Raw genomic sequence first — 20,584 nt, forward strand, 5'->3', positions numbered from 1 at the left:
GTTTAATATAAAGTTTCTTATTTAAACAGAGAAAAGTCAAGCGAAACAATTATTGCTGCGGTACCAAAAGATTCGTTAATTACAATAGAACGGAATAGAGATAATATGTTTATGTATGTATGTTTCATATCAGTAGTTCACTCATCTTTACTTATGCTTATTTTTTAATCATAAACATGGAATTGTTTTATTTCAGATCGTGGTTGTATCTATTTTGCGCACGATGCCACGGTAGCGACGATACACCGTCATGGGAGCCACCCGGTTGGAAAAGAGCCTGTCCCCAACCATTTTGCCCGAGTTACAGAAAATTCGCTCGGTTATTATGCCTGTTCCTGTTAGGGCTACTGCTCTGGGGCATCGTTTACTCCATATTGGGCGACGATGCCGCCCCTGGTGGTCCTCTATTCGGTCTTGCTGCCCTTTGCATAGCGGCGCACTTCGGCGGATGGTTGTTCTCCTTGACCACCCTTCCTGCCCTAATCGGCATGCTGATCACCGGGATTATACTGCAGAACCTCGGACTGGTCAACATCGAGGGCAATTACACAGTCGTCATCTCCAATTTACGGTGAGTCAACAGTGTATTCTCTTGCCCAAACCGTTCGTGAATGAGCAGAATTAAAACTAAATAAAAGAGTACTTTTAAAAAATATGTAATGGAAAGTATGCATAATGTTCGGCTACTGGTGGACAAAATTTTATGGGGTGATTCCTCAAGCCAAAATAAGGCAAAAATCAAAAATAAAAATTGTGTCCGAAGCTTCATTTTTAAATATAATCGATTAAAAATTACAACATTCAAAGAGGCAACGTTTAAAATTCTAAATGCTTAAAATTGATTCCGTCAGTGGTCGATCACCTTCTTTAACGTCAAGTTAATAAGAACAATTGAAAAGTAAAATCAAAGATTTATCTATAAGTATCGACACAAGCATTAGCTTGAAATACTATGTTATCCGTGGTACGGAAAGGGTTCGTTAATAACGCGCACATGAATTGGTGCACGGCATGGAACTATGGCAATTTACAAAGTATAAGACATTGCGAGAGGCGGAATGTTTGTACTTGGTTGAACGACATCGTTGACCCGACCGAGCTAAGGGGTTAATTATTACGTTATACCGCGTGACTACAGTTAGGCTTAACTGGGCACGTGATTAAAATCATGTGGTGCGGCGCACGCATTACATCTTCAGGCTGAATTTGTAAATGGAACTTCATCATTTCGTAATTGAAATTTATTCTATCGCGTCATGTGATAATATTTGTTCCTCGTGCTCCTCGTCTGTATGTTTCACCGGAATCGATTATTAGCGCGATCTCTCGACGTCGGAAGTCCATCATATTGGGTTGATAGAAAGCACTAACGTGGTACACGTGTTTAAATGTGCCAGGCGTAATTTCCGATCGTTTCGTGTTAAAAAATCATGCTATAAGGAACTTAAAATACACTGTACAAAATTTACTTTTTTTAATTGATCGATACTGAATTATTAAGTTATGAATTACTAAATTGAAAATCGATGAAGGTCGCAAATCGAACCTTTAGTTTACTAAACTATAAACGTCAGAACCAATGCTAGAATTACATAATTAATGTTGCTCGGAGGCTCCGTGTGTTTTTTTCTTCGTTGACTTTTATTGCCATTTATGCAAACAACAAAGAATGGAAAAAGAAATCATTTCGACCGAGCAAAAGCGTGGGACGTTTTACGAGAAATGGTAAAGAATTTTTTGGTCAACGCGCGGTAGAATGGATTGACAGACGATAGTCACCGTGAGCATCCGATAAAAAATGAGAAGGAATACAAAGAAAACTAGGCAAAACTCTAGCTGACATGCAACATGCCGAGATAAGATATAATAGAGAGATTTTTCGTTCGTCAGCTATTTCATACGCGATTGATAGATCACGCGGGAACGATATCGAAGTTTTAAATCACAACGCGTTCCACTTCATCCATATCCCGCAGGCGAAAAGTATTATTCGTTTTTTTTTTATTCGCACTTCACATGTTCGTGAAACGTGGTTAGCTATCAAGTTCTTTATTGTTCAAATCATTTCCTTTTTGAAAAGATTCAAGAATGTTTTACGTTTAGAGGTAGCACGAGTGTGACTCCTCGCACTTTAAGACTTTAAGACGCTTTTGGAAAATATTTTAAGAAGAAAACAATGTACATAGAAAATCTGTTTATTATGCATGTATTAAAGTGTAGGAATACAATTTGTTGTAATTTTTGTTAAAACTGGTGTCCTCGCAGTGGCTTTTTCGTGGTGATCTTAAAATTCAGGACGAAACGTTGTGCAGGAGTACCAGGCTTTAGTTATGCTAAGAATATGAAAACGAAATACTTTTATTTTCTGAATCACTTTAGCTACTGCAGTGCGTAGCCATTTTAAAAAATATGCATTTTTATTAAAACAGTAAGCATTTGAAGAAAAAGACTTTTCATTTGTACATCGTTTTAAAAAATTCTACTTTGATAAAAACGAGTCTAAAATTGTTTATAAATTAATTCTTATAAATAAAAGTGACAGAATTAAAAGTGGCCTTAGTTTAAGTAAAAAAAGGAAAAAGCGTTCTTTTACTAGTCACAGTTGTGTTGTTCCTTAAAGTATTTGTTATTAAGAATTCCTTTTTTTATGGAGCTAGTTCAGGTCATGATTTTTCGCCAGCTTTTATTGCATTGTCCGCCTTTTTAACTGCTCGTTTATGCGACCCCTTTCAAGGTCCGAAAGACGCAGTTTATGCGGAGTGTCCCCGTGGGATATATTCGCAACACAACTATCTGTTAAACTGCACGTGTAAGAACAAAATGGAGCTAATAGCGATAATCTCAAGTCTGATGACGTCTTTTTTATGGATTATGTGCTGTGCGAATAGCTACGTCAGCGTTAGATTACAATATCTTTTGCACTGACATTTATGAGACATGTAAACAATTCTTTTATATTTAAGCATAGTAATTATATTGAAGCAAATTCCATACAAATTTTATATCATGATTCCTAAAAAAAAATGTACTGTATATTCAAGTACGTAGTGTTACGGTTTGAATAGTAAATCAGTTCCCGATAGTGAAAGTGATTATTATTACTATATGTATTATGACACTCGTTTTTACTAGTGAACGATTATTGTTTCTGCTCACGCACTACGTGGAAAGTATCGGCGGAAGGTTCTTAGGTAGAAAGTCCTCGAGACAACAGCGATCGAGTCATCACGATCATAAGGTGGCCCGTTTATAACGTCGAGGCCAGCCAATAACGATTCTTTGCGGTCATACACGACACGTCGCACACGGCATAGTAATCGCGGGCATTCGGAAGAAACGCCGCGAAGAGAATACAGGGTGCACCTTCTCGACGATAACAATCGGTTTTAATTTGGCTGTTTATCGGAAAGTTCTCCTTTCTCGGAACGCGTGCGGGAACAAAGTTCCTCTCTTTTGCAACTTTTTCGGTCGAAATTTCCAGTCACGGATACGTCACGAGTTCGCGAACGTCCTCAGTCTTGTCGTAAATCATGAACTTTGAAATCCTTAAAATTCTCCCGGCTCTCGAGAATTTTATTGTCGACGGGAAATTTGTATTCGCCCGGGTTCGTTGGGGATTTATCAAAATTTTTCCCGCCATCTAGCATTAGAGACTAAAAAGTGATTAGCGATTGTTTTGTAAAAATGGAAGTTTGGAATTAGAGTATTCTTTGCTCGTAGGGGCAATGAAGTCTACAGAATACTAACGCTTCAAGCCTTTAAGCAATCATTATATAAACCCTGTCAACTCTACAAATACTTCTTCCACTATTCGCTATTGTGAAAAATTTTCCACTGAACGTATGCGTTCGCGGCAACTATTCTATGTTCCAGTTTCCGAGCGATACGTCACTGACCAAACAGTTCGTTCGGTTAGACAATTTCGTTCGAACTCACGTGTCAGCTTCGATGTAATAGCACAGTGTGCGACTGCACAGCAATATTAAACGCTCATCTAATACCTGATCAAATGTGAACGCGCACTTACCACATTTTGTTGCGTAACTTTTTCTTCCGATTTGACGTAGCATTCTTACATTTTCGTTTCACTGTTTCTCGCGTCAGGGAAATATAATTACTAAGCCCGAACGCGCGACTCGCCGTTCGAATCTCAAAGTAATTGCGTGAAATTACATTTTTTAATAGTAGATTATTTAACATTTAAGTGGTATTAACTTCGCACGTCTTGAAGGCAAATTTTAGTTACTGTAAAGCGTGCTATCTTAATATTAGATGCAAACTCAGTTTTAAAATACGACGTGTCGCGAGGGAAAATTTATATCTCTCTTTATGAAATTTCATGATCATAAATCATCGTTTTCGCGTTATTAGATATTGAATTACGTGTTACGAACATGTATGTATGTACAGGTGTGTCCTGTCTAGTTTCATGCAGGAACTATAATGTTACGGGATATATTATAATAGAGTGCATTATTGATGGGTTCAGTTGGAGGTAATCATGGTAAAGATACATTACTAAAAAGGATTATGCCAACAAATTACTCGGGAAAATGATTACTAAGCAACAAATTATCATAGGACGACGATTTTTCTTTTAAATTATAACTTGAAACAACTTTAGAATGCCATCCACAGATATTTAATTTCATATACTTTTACGACAGACATCGCGTAAATCTAAGGGCATGTTTACAATTTTTAAATTAGCAAAGTTTTACAACGTGCACGGACTCGGATAATTTCTTTCCGGAGATGTCGTTTGCGGAAAATGAAAGCTTGATTCCTCACTTTTAATTTAAAAGAAAAATTGCGTCTACGAGTTTTTCTTCCGATGTTACAGTGGCTTAAAGAAATCGTTTACACAAATTTCGCACCAGCGCAACCTACCCATTAGGGAACTCGAATCGGGAATGCAATTCCACCCCAAACATAATTTTATCCATTCACTCTAACACACGATCCTACTTTCATATAAGGAAATTTATAGGTTGTAATGCCACAATTTTTTTTAGTACTTTTATCGTATATTGAGATTTTCTTTCTACTTTTCTCATTAACTTTTGGCAGCTACAACTTCTTATTTATTATTAAAGAGAAGCAAGGCAATATTACCCATTTGTAAAAGGTGTGTTTTATATCGGATGTTTTAATGTACATATTGTATGCGAATGTGAGGACGGTATGGTTCCACGACTCGTGAAATATTAGCCGTCAAGAACGAATTTATGTCCTTGACGTATAGTATTCGTATATCACTTCCCATTGCTGTATCACCGTGCATCGACGTTGAGTAGGAAGCGCGTTGCATCACGTGTAGTATCGTACACGTTGTACGCGTACGTACACATCGGATCTAGTTCTGTATATCCTATTCTTTCGCGATTACACTGGATACAAAAAGTAATCGTACACTTTTTAAAATCGAATAAATCTTTTAAAAGTGGTTCATCTAATTTATATTCGATGATATATTAAAAAAGTAAAAAAAATTGGTTTTGTCGAAATTGATTTAGAAATAGAATAATCAATTTTTTTACCTTTTTCATTCGAGGCTGCAATGAAAGGTGAAGTTCGTCAGTCTTATTATTGGTAAAATTTTCGTTACTCGATTAATATTATTACGAGTTGCAGAAGTTTAAATATAGTCAGAAATCTCTGAATCAGGTCGATTTTATTTAAACCTTTTTACTAGTAGTAACATTAATCGATTTTGATGAAAATTTTACCAAGCATATAAGTGGCCTTCAAAATACAAATTCTGCAATATTTCAGGTTCAAATAAAAGAGGTAAAAAAATCGATCTTGTAGTATAGCTCGCATATTGACCTCTTCCAATAGTACAAAAATTGGGAATCAGGGGATGAAAAGTGAAACTTAAAGTTTTCAACAATTAGGACTATTTATTAAAAAGAAAATGTTTTAGAGAAAACAAAACAATTGTATGACTTCTGCGAAAATTATATTTTATGAGAAATGTAAAATGACACAAGTATGCATGTGATTCGCAATATCGTCGTCAACAGGATGCAACGTTTAAGTAATTCAAACCGTTCCTTCCCTGCGATATTTACGAGACGCACGATGATAGAAGGTATGTAGGAAGAAATTCAGTAGGAACGTTTTCGCAAGAATGTATTACCCACTGGAAACATCAGCCAGTTTGACGCGATATTCCAGATTTGCGTCGTACTTTGCATCCAGCTGCGTTAGAAGAAATCCACCCTGCGGCTTTTCCGCGATGCCGGTTTTTACGCGAGATAAAAGAATCCTTCCGCGCGTCTTCCCCTCCTTTCCACCGGTGCATTCTTCTGATTTCTTCTGAATCTGTGTTTTCATAATACCATCTTTAGCTTCTATTCTAAATACAACCCGTTATTATTGGCATTGTTATATGAAGGAGAAAAGTAAAATGAGAGATAACTGAGAAACCTCTCTAAAAGTATTGTTTGTTATTTCTTTGTGATTGTACTTAAAAGCAGACATTGTTTACGCGCAATTTGGAGCATCGAATAATACCGAATAATGTTCATGAAAATTGTCGAACCATAAACAACCTCAGAACAGAGAACCAAAAATGATCAGTAAACCGCGTAATATAATTCATAGTCAAGTTAATACCGTATCAGCTACGACACGTTACCTAAGATGCAGATAGTAGGACGTTGGTTGGGAATGGGTTTTCACGAGCTGCAATCTCGACGAACGACACGGCGGAGCGGCGCGGCATCCTTTTGGCAGGAGTTACGAGAAGATTCCCGTGGGACACGTCGCCATCCTTCCCTCTTTCTCTCGTTTGCCTTCTCGCATTGCCGTTAAAACAGCTCCTCGTTGACCAACAATGCTGCTCGCGAACGCTTAGCCTGTTTTTCCATATACGGATCTTAATTCCCGCACGGATATTGGGGAATTCCCTGGTGGTCGTTAAATCCGCGCCAGACGATGCAAGAAAATGATACAGAAAAACCTCACCGTGCGACTATGCGAGGATCTATTCGACTTTTTATCAAACCTACCCAAATTATACGAGGAATATTCGACTTGCGGAATATATTATCTTACTTCGTTAACAAAAATTCATGATTTTATTTATAGTGATTCGTTCCATTACAACTATTTAGATCTTATTATCTAATGTAATGTAAACCGTAGATCAAATTCTAATAAACTGAAAACTTTTAAGCGAGTTTTTATACTCGCGCATTGTTATGCATCGAAAAGAGAACTGTGCCGTGTTTCGAGTTCCACAGAGAATTTAGTTATATGTAGAATGCTACTAATAAGATATAACATGAATTTAAAATATGTATATCGTCATCAGATTGCTTTAGGATGCTATTGCATAGGCTTTGCAATACACTGTGCCGGTTGAAGACAAGATTATAAGAACCTAGCTACTAACACATCAAATCTAGCGAAATGTACTTATTCTAATTAAATTTTCGTTTGATATTTATTCTAGATAAATTGCTGTCGAAGCAAATGTTCTGTGATGATCCACGTTTTTAGCTCTCATATTTTTGCCAATCTATTCTATGAGAGATAAATAATTTTCTGGACTTTCTAATATTTTCTATAACGAAGTGTTTCGCCTACAAATTTTTCGCTTTTTTTCACTACTGTGCTACGTAATATAAAGTTGAAAAAAAAGAATTAAAAATGTATTTGAAGAAGTTAAAGCTTTCTTTACGTTCATGGGAAAAAGAAAAGAGGGAAGCTTATAGAACAAGATGGATCATAAGGTTACAAAGTGTACGACACCGTGTAAGTGTTTCAATAACGTGGAGAGCCACTAGGCTGGATGAATAAAATCGCGAAGAAGCCAGACCGGAAGCCGTAGGTCGACGGCTCTGTGTCTTCGTCGTCCGCGACACATCTTGTCGTCGCAGACTTCGTTCCCGTGTAAACTCGACAAGATAGCAACGGCACGGATGGGCGTCTCCCGGGTACGCTCCTGAAGGAATTTTATAGACCGCTCCCGGATGTCGCATTCTGTCCGCTCTGTTACCTTCCGGTGACCTCGTACGCGCCACCAGCCCCTCTGAAACTGCATTTTGAAATCGTGACTCAGTTCCCTTTTCACGAGTAGAATAGTCCCCGAATAATAATTGTTTAATGAAATTTACGTGATACGTGCTCTACTAACTCGCGTCCGAAGACGATCATGGTCACGATTAAAAGAAGAAAATTGTAAGAGATAACGCTTGCATCTACGTTTAACAGTTTTCTTTAGTGCTCTTTTTTAATCTCTTCTATACAGATGCGAAATAACGATGAGTTAAAAGAGTGGTGCATGACTAAAGTTTTGCGCTCCTGTTCTCCAAGCAGTAAAAAGCGATTTAAAAATAGTGATTTTGATCTCAACAATTTCGATTTAATTATATTTCTATAAAAAAAAAGCAATCTATCTGCTTCTCACAAAAATGATAGAAAAGAGAGATGTTTCGATAAAACTATTTTACCATGAAATATAAATGATAATATGAATAAAATAATATCTTATTTCAAATCAGGCACGAAGGTTTGCACTGATCCAATAATAGTTAAATGACTTTAATAATTATATCATCATATTCCAATTCCGAGTAGCTGCGTAGCAAAATTAGAGACTACACTATATTTAGAACATGTATAACTTTTTACAGAAATTGTATAACCAGAACAAGCTTAATTGGATTATAACACAAGGATTCATACATAATGCATCAACCGTCAATCAATTCCAAAGTCCTTTCAGACTCCGTATCCTTGGAATGAAATTGACAAGACAATCCAGCTGCATAGGTCAGGACAAAGCTTGGATGTATTCTTAGGGGTAATAATCAATAGATACACTTGCCTATCCGCTATATCAATGGAAGCAAGGTGAATGTTAGAGTCAATAAACGTTCGGGGCCACGTTTCGGACCACTTTGCATTGATGTTTGCACGAGCACAGAACGCGTTTTGGTCTATCTAAGCGAACGTGCTGCAAATCGCTTACGACCGCGAGCGCGGCGTCAACACTGTTTGACCAGCTTTACCTATGCCCTATCTAGCGTAAACATCCGTTTACGAGGTGCATTATGCCTAAAGAGGGTTTGCTTTTATAGTTGTAAATCAACCGCGTTAAACGGCAAATAGCGTATTAATTAAGGTGGGGTAAAATAATGGATATTGAACAGAAGATCTGAATAACAGATTAGAACGAACTATATATAAATAGCAATAAATATTAGAATGACGGTGGAGCATATTCAACTCTTTATACGGTATTTATAAATGAGTAATATACCATAAGTTAGAGTTTTTTTTATGATTCCTTGTACGTGAATTGATCAATTTATTTGCGATATTTATGCCATGTACAAGTGTAAAATGGATCTAGTTTGTGTACATAACAAAAATCAATGAAAATAATTTAATAATGTTGTTGCGCTATGAACATCCCTAATATAGATAATTACTACTGCTGATATGAAATTAAAGTACTAGCATCAATAGACATAAGCACTGAATGTATATACATAGTACATACATACATATATCTACAATACATATTGGTTCAAGTCATTTCTTGCATATTGAAATTGCACTGTTGATATTAACAATATGTATAGTAATCTAATATTATTGTTAGATATTCACACCTAATAATTATAGCACTCCTATATCGTTAACGTGCGACAGGGAAGTAAAGCTGCATCTACACTATGTAACAAAACGTGTTAAGAATCTGCTGGTCTTTATTTCTTTAGTATTGCGTCTCGATATGATGTATCTTTCCTACATATTTTATGTCCAATTATAAAAGTTGTGTAGGTAATTACTTAATTACTGCGTGCTGTGATCTTGGCGAGCTTTTTTTCCGCGGAAATCTCCCTTAGGTAGCGGAAGTGGCGTGAGGGATACAAGTAACAGGGTCGAGCATCCACTAGAATATTGTCGCAATTTTCGTATCAAAAGTTGGTCTATCTACTCCGAATCGGGGCGAACGACACACGGTACACATCGGGTTGCGCTATCTCCGTCGCGTCGCCGCGCGCCGTGTGCATTAGTTGGTTCACTGTGCCGCGAAATACTTGTCCCCATTTAACGCGGCGCCCGGCGTGCCGTGGCGCGTCGCGTATTAATTCATTTTTAAATTCAACCACTCGATTCGTACCTGGTGTGTAATGTGTATACACACTTACTTACTCGATGCACGAACGCTCAAGGATCTCTTTATCTCCCCGGCCGACCTCGCCACGAGCTGCTCCTCGAAAATGCTTTTTCAAAAGCTCGCAGGCCACGTTTTGCAACAACAGACAACCTAATCGCGAGTTTAACGAAACGCACGCGGGGTTCGTTAACCGATTCATGGCAATGAAATAAATTTTGATAAAAGAACAGAAAGGAAACCGAGGTGTTTGTTAAAAATTTAAATGAATAAAAATTCTACGAACAATATGTTTCATACAAGTAAAATTTAAAATGTTGTATGCTTTTGTAAGAATCCTGAAATTGAATTGAATACGAAATGCACACTATAAGAGAAATAATTATCGAATTAATTGTTAGCGATTATAGATATTATTTCATCTTGAGAGAAGGGGGAAGGGGGAGAAATAAATATACAGAAAAGGGGATGAAGAAACGAATGATCTAATAAACGAAGGATAGATTGGCGCATTGAACGCGGAGATAGGTAATAATCGACGACATGAAAACGCGCGAAGAAAAGGGTAGCGCGGAGACAGAACGATTTCTATCGGAGCAATTAGAGAAATGGAGTCGAATGAAACGCGACCGATATCTCATTATCATTCTCCGTTTCCATGTGATTTCATTAAAAGCCTATTGAAAGGATCGTTTCAAGTCGAAGTCCTTCAGTCAATCAAATACAAGTTTTATTTGTAATTTATTTGATGAAACACGTGAGGAAGACTTGTTTCAATTTCCACCACTTCGATTTAAATCACATGTTTATTGATCGAATCCCGGAATCGAGAGTTCCTTACTGGAATTTAATTAATCTATAATATCGACTAATCGAAAATGTAACATCGTCAAACGCAGAGCTAAAATCGGAATTTAAATATTCGCGACAACCTCTACCGAATACAAGGAGGCCATTTCCGATTGTCGTGTGGGTAGCCTGGTCGCATTACTCAAGTATGTGCATTGTGCACAGTATGCGCCGGTTCGGCCTTGATCTCGCCGTTTTATGGACGTCCTTTTGAAGTCGCAATTTACGTTTTCATCGTCGGAAGCGCAAAAATCCTCGTGAAAACTTTCACGTGCATATATAACCGAGCAGTGTCTTTGAGTGGCCATCTCGCACTGAAAATCCTTTTGATCTCTCTCGCTCGCAAGTATCACGTGTTTATCGTGTTCTTTCTTCGCGTTCACCTTTTTTTGTTTGACCCCCTTTCTTGCGTTCATTCCCACATATAATTAGTTTTAATTACTTCCGAGGCTTTCCATCCGTCACGGTCACCGCGAAAAGCACTGAGCGCTGTTCACGAACCACCGTTGGCGGCAGCGGTGGCGGCGGCGGTGGCGGCGGCACTCTTCATTTTCGTGTTTCCTCTAAGCTGCATTTATTTGTTGCGCTCATTAGCACACTTTGCATCACATTTTGGCAGGAGTTACCGAAATTCTTGTCTTACACATCTAATTCCTAAACCGCAAATGGAATAATTAAAATCATATCGTATAATTTTTCTGATTTGGCGGCTTTTCAAATCTCGAGGCTTCAAGAGTTTATAACTTGCGTCGTTTGAACCATACTCGAGCCATGGAGTCTTTTATATACTTCAGGAAAGCTTTGTACATAAGTATCATAAATTTAACTCCTTACTGTCCAAACCCAGGATGCTACAGAATTGATAAATGGCCGGTATTCACTAATTTCGTTTACAAAATCTCTTAAGACCTGAAGTTCACACTTTTATTTGATTTAATCCGTTGCTGGGTGTTTGATTAATTTTTAATTGCACCGGGAGAAAGGTTAGAGGTTGTAATAAAAAAACGCGGAGAGTTTCTTGATAATTAAATTTTCAAAATTCGCTGACAAAGTTCGAAACAAAGTTAAAAAGCTAGCAGCCTAGTTTTTGTAAATAATCTCTCGGCATAGAGGAAGTGGGATCTCTCGTACGACGTGCGTGAGCTGAAGTAGTATGTAAATGCATACATGCATACGTATATAACTTTCAGTTAAATCGATTTCTGTGCGAGTCACTAGTGGACGTGATCTAAATACTGAAAAAGCGACACTTTAAAGCGGCGACAGTGAATGAAAAAATAAAAAAAGTACAGAGGAAGGTGGGAAATGGTATCGCACTTCGAATTTCTAATGCCACCGCCATTTATTTACTAATGAGGTCGATGGTTTGGAATACAAAGGAGGAATATGTTCCGTACAGAAGTTATTCTCTCGTTTCTAAAGTACAGAAGTTACCTCGACTTTATCATTATAACGCTCTTCATTACACTGGACTCTCCTGTGACAATTTTGTGTTATTTATTATCCACAGAGTAGAAAATAATATTACTATTTTCATAAATTAAAATATCGTTATAACCACTATATTTTCTTTCATATTCTGTTTTATATTTGGTTTTGCCATCTAATTATGTATTTAATATTATAACTGTATATAATGAATTAACTGAATGAAACGTAGAATTTCTACCGTGTTTGAGATATCTGCGACAGTTCCGAATAAAAAATGTACGAAGGAGAATGATATAAGTGTTACAAAGCGGAAACATCTTGCTAAACGAGTCAAGCACGGAAGATATGCATTCGTCGCGATCGCGAAACCGCATGCGGACTTCGGGGTCATTTTTCACGGTGGGACATAGAAGGGAATGCTCCTCGAAACTCGTCCACGAAGACCATTCTTCGTCTGCGCTAGGGTTTTGCATTTAAATGCTCGCCGCAGAGAAATGCGCGACCTTCCAGACATATAAAGGTTCCAGAGATATGCGGTACACCGTACATCGATCTCCCGAACGATCAGCGAAACGAAAGAACAGTTTGAGACGAAAATAAGTATTTCGATTTAGATGGAATAATATATATGAAAGATTTCCAACAAAATATTATTCAATACTTCTGCAGCCACTTCTGTCTGTCCACAAAGAAAATTTTTCATTTTCCTCAATTGATCGAAATAACATTAGAAACGTTATATGAGAGACAACGAATTGTTGTATCTGAATATGATGGATATAGAATTATGTCTTTCCGAAAAATGTTGTGCGATTAATATCTTTTATGTACGTATGAACTTAAATGACAAGTGCTCTTTTTCTTCTTCAATAAAAGGTCACAAAGGTATTTAGTAGTTAATAGATCATAAAGAGTATCTGATTGACAAGTATTTGATTGTTAATTAAAGTACAGCTTTAAGATAAACGTGAAGTGACTGACTGGTATTGTATGTACGAACGACTGATTGTTCCTACTTTCATCAACACCCTTGAATTCCTCCGAAGAGAAAGGAATTCTCAATTTCCCGTTTGCAGCTGCGCATATAAACAGTCGGAAGTATATTGAAACGGGAGCGAGTCTTGAAGATGCGAATTACGAAATCCTAGAACACGTCCTTCCAGATTCTCGGTCGGACAGAACTCCTTTGATCCTCGGAGACCTTATCGATTCCGCATCGAGGATACTCGTTAAACAAACATCTCGGCTCTTTTGTGAGTTTCGAGGTACGTATACTAAATCAACAATCGCATCAAAGACTCACAAACCCCCGCGTCGTTCTATTTAATCGAAGAGCCACTAAGAACCATTATTAACTCGACGATTTTTTTCACCATAAAACGGTATGAAATAGTTTTTAATATTTGATGTTTATTGTTAGTTGAGAAGTTTAAAATTAAAGCAAAAATGAATTCTTGTTTCTGATCTTCAAGAAGATGAGATAGACATCCGGAAAGGAAAGAAAACAGTTGAAAACGAATTTTCGATAGGGAACGGTAATAATTTCAAGATGTTACGAGTCGTACTGATTGTGTTATAATGGGGAGAGCTTCGATGAAATCGTCCGCTGAAAAGTTTTATTCTCATTCTGTTCGCGGTATGTTGAAGATTCTCAGGAAATTCGAGAACGAACTTCGAGATAGAAAATTTCATGTATTATTTATCAAGCTTTCAAATGAAAAAGAAATAAATAAAATGACAATTATTAATTTAATCGCGAGCCAACGTTTGTTCTAATTGGGGTCAGTATAATTAGAATTTTTATGCAAAATAAAACATTTATTGTATCTGTTTGAAAAATGCGTTTTAAATGGGCATTTCTTTTATTATTTAACAATTGAAATAGGATTTTTGATATTCTGAATAGCTTTATACGATTCGACGATCGTCAGTTTTATAAATTCAATTTTCTCAAAAATGTAACATTAATTATATCATGGAAAACGTTCCTATTTGAGAATTTCTTTCATCAACGAACGAAACGATGTCATTTTGATATTGCGGATTTTTGATAAAATCGTCGCTATTATATTGAAGAGAGTATAAATGAGAAAAAAGTGGTAAGTACAAATCAATTAATGTCGAAGATTGCATTTCTGGATGTGTTTTATTAGAGAATCTCAGTGATTGTGCAATACAGATGCGTAGCGATTGTGTTATCGGAAATACTCATGACGTATTTTGGTCTGATAATACTATAGATATTGTATTACTTTCATATTTGCGATGAGTAATAGACTGGTTACAGCTACGCACGTTTCAACCATTTTGCAAGAAATAGGTAACATATTTCTTTAACTCCTTGATGTGCACTGTAATTCAGTATATTTTTACCTTGAATGCAATTTTATCCGGATTGGATACGCGCGCGCGCGCGCGCGCGTAACTTATGACTTTCAGCTTACACATACACATACATATGTATACAAAGATATGAAGATAAAATTATTTGGTTATTGTAAATTCCGTTTTATATGAAAATATTAATAAGATCATCTCTCCAGGAGGTACCATTAAATGTATGTAAATCGTGATAGACCATAAATTCGTTCTGAATAAGGTCTACGAGGAGCGGGATGTTATCGATTGAACGAACGAGAGGTCGCGCACCCCTTATGCATCCGTACGAATCGGCCTTAACGCCTCTAACCCAGAAACACTGGGATTCCTGGCATCGGTTCGCGTCCCCTGACAATCTCGATCCGCGCAAAAGACGCATCTGCGCGTTTCCTGCGTCGATGCGCTTTCGCTAATCAGCCGTACATCCACTTATTCTTTGCCCATGCTACTTAAGGTGGTTCTTTTAAAACTCCGAACTCAATTGAATATAAATAAAATCAATGTTTTTGACTGCTCATTCTACGTAAATAATATTTATTAAATTCACTTACGAATCGATAACCATTACGTGTTGCCAAAAAGGTATCTGCCGACTTGAAAATCTTTTTATATAAGAACGAAAAGTCAATTCTAGTAAATCACTTTTATATTTGTTACTATCATCGGCAAAACAGAGTAAAAAAATTTACCGATGAATTTTAGAAAAGCCACGTGATTACTAATGGGGTTCTTAAGACTACAAAGCAAGTATGAAATTCTGAAAGAAAGTGAAGATGTTCACGCAACTGAATTGTTCGCAATGCAATTTTTGTTATAATGCGATAAGAGGATTGAGATTCAATGAGACAATAATAATCAGAAACGGAGATGATCGCCAAAAACTGAATTTGAACAGATTCGTGTATAACTGCGTCTAGTCCCAGGGAACGAGGTCGGGGCCAACTACGATCGAAGGTCGAACGATTGAACTTACCGGTGTGTGAAGTTCGCTCGATGCGGGTGTTGTTGTTTTCCGCGCATTACAGTGAACCATTAATTCAAATTAGAGCACGGTTCACCGACACGGCGTGGCGGCCCGTTCAAGATGTGGGTCAAGTATTCTTCGCGCGACACATTTTGGTCGGGAAACAACGAACTGGCCAACGAATAGCTCGCCAAATGATAATAATTCCTGCCCGAGCTGCATTTTGTCCAGGTGCTATTGTATCCTCGCAAGAACTCTTCGTCTTCTCCTTTGCTTTTATACTGCGGCATTTTGTTCGAGAGAGAAAAGGTTCTATTAGGCTGTTGTTAAATTCGTTTCTTCATGATTGTATTTGTGACTTTTATCTATACGATAGGAATAGCAAAATAGTGTACACACGTACGTACCCTTGCGGTAAAAATGACACAACTCGAAAAATCATTTCAATCATTTGTCTTTATGACATAGATTGACGTAGGGTAATTACGCTGTTCTTGTTGAATTATCTGACTTCTACTATTATATTCTGCAAATGCGTGTTATTATTAGTTCTTAACTTTCAATGTCAATAAATGTGTCTTAAAAAAAAAACATTATCCTTTATAAAAAAATGTATGAGTTGTCTTAAATACGAGATTAGAAATCGATGAAATTAATGACGAAATAGTATGCATGTTACAATTTTAATGCATATATATTGTAGTGATCGTGAATTCGCAACGGGCGATGGGCACGCGAAATTAAACATAAATCGGACCGCACATGCAAACGAGTGGCATTGTTGAGTCCCGGCTCGACGCGAGGCGACGGGCAAAAAAGAAGAATAGAATTGTAAATTCTCGTAATATTTCTTCCGTCCTTGCTGGTTTAAGTCGTTGAAGCGCTTCTCTTGAAAAGGGGAATGCCTCCCTCGGGGACGGAATTTGAAATATTTAAATAATCGCGTGGCTGCCGGCCGAAATGGACATTTTCCAGTGAGACGGTTTTTAAATAACTTATTTGCAACGATGCAATTCGGTATGCGTTTTATATTTACAGTCGAAAATCGTTCCTCCCGCGAGATACGCCAATTGACTGGATAAATTAGCCAAGTCCAGGACGTTTATCCTTTTATCGATACTGTTTTACACTGATCATTTTTTTAATCATTAGCTTTTAATAATATTTATTTTATTAAGTAATTTATTGATGTTCCTAGAATACTGTAGTATAGAAAAAAAGACTTGTGCATAAATTATTGTTTCGCTGAATTCGAATGCATTTTATCCAGGTTTTCATTATCCTTTCCCAATCGTGTGCTCATTTCCTGCAAATCCGTACCACTTCATTTTCTAACATCGTTTCTATAGTTGGTCCATAAATCTTCCTGGATTTCGTTTTCGAGAATTACTATAACTTCGTTTGCTGATAAACTTCGACCTCCTTACGAAAGGGATTACCGATATCCGGTAGAAAATCTGTGATGGACACAGTATCTTCTTAAAGATTTTTACCTTTTATCTTTACTAGAAGAAAAATATTTTTTCATTTACAAGGTATAAAAATGCTGTTATTGCGTCATAAATCATTGTTATAATATTCTACCGATAACATCTTGAAATTACTGTATCCATCACATCATGTGATCAATTACTTGTCGAAGATCGATCACTTTTTTGATCCACTAGATCAATTATTATCTTTTGAACACACGAGACGGTGAGAAGTCGAGGTCTTAGAAGACTTGATAAAATACGGTGGAGTAGTATAAAGCAATGATGCACATTCCACTCACTGTTTATTGATGGAACGATAAAAAGTCACGAGACGATTTCATCACCATCGATCACTTATAAATATGTATTTAATCGCGAATGACTATTGCGTTGAAAGAGGACAAATACTTTTCGAGAACTCATAAACGGTACAATTGTTTGCTACGTAAAAAAGTAAAACATTTTAGCATTGTAACATTTTTCAGTTTTAGAAGAACTTAGGTGCATGAAATAATTTTGTCTTTATAGATACATGCAATAACTTAAATCCCAAGTCATTAAAAAAAAATCACGTCAAATTCACTTTTGATCAAAGTATCCAGATGGAATTTGTTTAAATAGTTAGTGCAAGATAACATCCGAAGATTTTAGGTCCAGAGAGCAATCGTTCGAAAAGGGAGTACAGTTTTGTTCGAATTACTGGAAACATACAATTCGACGGTAGACCAGAACGGAATCGAACTCAAAGCTCTATTATTGGACACACCTGCGGATACACGGTTGACGAACTAAATAGTCATGGGTTGTTGCACCCTTGTGACAACAATTTTCCGGTTTATCGATTCTAACAGAAACAAATTTTCCGTAACGCTGTTTTCACACTTAATGATTGTTTCATCGCGTGTTGCAAATCAATTTTCTTTAATTTCATGGGTTATAGGCGATTAACGGTATTCACTTCACATTTAAATATATTAGGTCTAGTAACAATTAGTATCGTTTTTTAGTGTTCGTTTATGTATTGGAAAACTACATTAATTATTACTAGATCTGATAAATTATTGGTGACAAATGGCGTGTAAACCTTTTAATTTTACGCCATACCATGTTCCTGTCTGGGGCTTGCGTTCCGATAAGTTTCTGTAACTCCGACCTGGAAACGATATTATTTTTCAATCAGCGTCCAGGCAGCCAGGGTGGAAAGCGGAATCCAAATTTTGTTTGAAAATTCCGCCGAGCTTGTGCGGAGAGGAAGCGGTCCAAAGAAAAAGGATTATAAGAACCTCGTTGAATTTCAATTCGAATCGATCGAACGTCGCCAGAGCGAAACTTTTTCTCGATGTCGAAATGCTTGAGAATACTGGACCGAGAGTTCATTACAGCTTCTTTCCACGCGAAAACTCGAATTACGAAAACGTATATCTCGGATCTCTTCTCAGACCTCGTCCAAAATTAAAGGAGGTATTGTTAGGCGAACAACAATGAATCAGAAAATTGATATTCAAGTTCAATTCAGCACTAAATTCCTCGAGTTTTGCATGATAAATATTTTCATGAATAATTGCAACGATAAAATGCAAAAAGAGAGTACTACATTTTCACGATAAGAATGCTCTATTAAACTGTGTGTAAATCGTTTGGATTGCAAAACAGGGGATGAATTGATTAAGTCTGCTACAATGCACAAGTTGTAATTTATGCATTAGTCTACATTTTTTGCAAAAGAAGATCTTGCGAGATGAGAGTCGGTGATGATGCTTCTACTTGCAAATCTTATTATCATACAATAACATTACTTGTGTTGTACTTCTATCAGAAACTCGAAAATGTAGATTTTATGCGCTACCTCTTGTTCGAAGTTCTGTTAAATTATGCTTTAACTAAAACAGTTCTGCAAAATGTTCGCTTTTCTCATGCATATCAATGTGTAACGGTTCATATAAAACGAGTGCTAATTAGAAAATCTTGGAGACACTAAATCGGAATTCTACTTTCTTTCAGAAGTACAAACATTCTACATCAAATATCGTTGTTACTCTAACGCAATTTCTAAATAGTTAAATCGATTTATCAGTTATCTTTAAATAACGTTCGAGATAAGTGTTCGGTTGCTTGGCGTTTGTCTCCATGCAAATGAGGACCAAACTCGAATCTAGGAAAGCAGCCCCGGGACGTACTACTCGACGAAAACTTGAGTCCAGTAGATAGTTAAAGACAGCCCCGAATGGAACTTTGCTGAAACCGGTTCGCGAAGTCGGCCCGTCCGAAACTTATCCTATTACGAGTTTTCTTAGACGAAGAAGGGACAGAGAAAGCTCCGTTTCGGTCTGCTGAGCGAGCGCTCCTACATCGGCAGTCTTGAGAAAGCGCGACGAATCTACGCTGCGAGTCTTCTACTTCCAGAGAGGGACACTAAGAAAGCGATCTGTACAACCGCAACAAAATTGAAGTCTGTTTTGATTCAGACAAAAATCTTCAGAGTTAGGCTACGGATCAATCGTATATGTATAGCTCTACAAAACCACGAATGTTAAAAATATTATCAACCATTCGTATTGCTAGAGCCAGAATAGCACTTGGAGCCTATTGTATATGTAAAGCTAGTATAGCACTAGAAGTTTATAAAAAACAACAGATCCTATTGTATGAAATATCTGTTATCGACATCATTGAATCTATGAATCGTATGATCTATTAACTGTCTTTTTGACAATTTTTTGAAAACACCAAAACTATCGAAATTCTTAAATTTTCGATTTAAAATACGTCTGATGGTATTAGAGTTTTATTAAACTATTATATTCAGCATACAAACTACTGTTCTTTTGTAGTAAGGTCATGAGAACCAATAATGATAAAAAATCTTTTTTTATTTTACAGAAAAATCGCTCTAGTCATTATTCTCACCAGAGCCGGCCTGGATTTGGATCCAAACGCTTTGAAGAGGTTGAAAATCACTGTACCAAAACTCGGTTTAATTCCATGGGTCGTCGAGGCCCTTGTGGTGGCCGTGCTTACAAAATATTTGCTGGGCTTGCCTTGGATATGGGGCTTGCTTCTCGGTAGTGTGATAGCTGCAGTTTCACCAGCGGTCGTCGTTCCTTGCCTCTTCAGACTACGTTCGAAGGGTTATGGCGTTGCCAAGGTAAGATTGGACTTGTTCATTAAAGATACATGCACTTGAATTCTGTACATTGCATACAGAATAAATGAAAAGTAAATATTTGCTAAAATATTACATTTTAAAACCACATCGTACGATAATAAGCCAGTTTATAATATATAATAAGCCAATATAATTTGGATAAAAAAGTATGTAACAATTTTCGTGATTAACGCATCCGTCGG

The 20,584-nt window shown here is 37.0% G+C and overlaps 1 protein-coding gene across 3 annotated transcripts in view; it reads left to right on the forward strand.

The window, feature by feature from the left end:
- LOC108630648 (neuroligin-1) overlaps positions 1 to 20,584 on the forward strand; it is a 141,434-nt gene that overhangs the window by 88,920 nt on the left and 31,930 nt on the right. For all 3 annotated transcript variants that reach the window (XM_026818475.1, XM_026818481.1, XM_026818469.1), the window contains 2 exons: positions 197 to 571; positions 20,117 to 20,381. In XM_026818475.1, the coding sequence (XP_026674276.1) occupies positions 197 to 571; positions 20,117 to 20,381 (640 nt within the window). The remainder of the gene's footprint in view (positions 1 to 196; positions 572 to 20,116; positions 20,382 to 20,584) is intronic.

Source organism: Ceratina calcarata, unplaced genomic scaffold (genome assembly GCF_001652005.2).
Source record: "Ceratina calcarata isolate Rehan_Ccalc_2016 unplaced genomic scaffold, ASM165200v1 scaffold143, whole genome shotgun sequence".
NCBI lineage: Eukaryota > Metazoa > Arthropoda > Insecta > Hymenoptera > Apidae > Ceratina > Ceratina calcarata.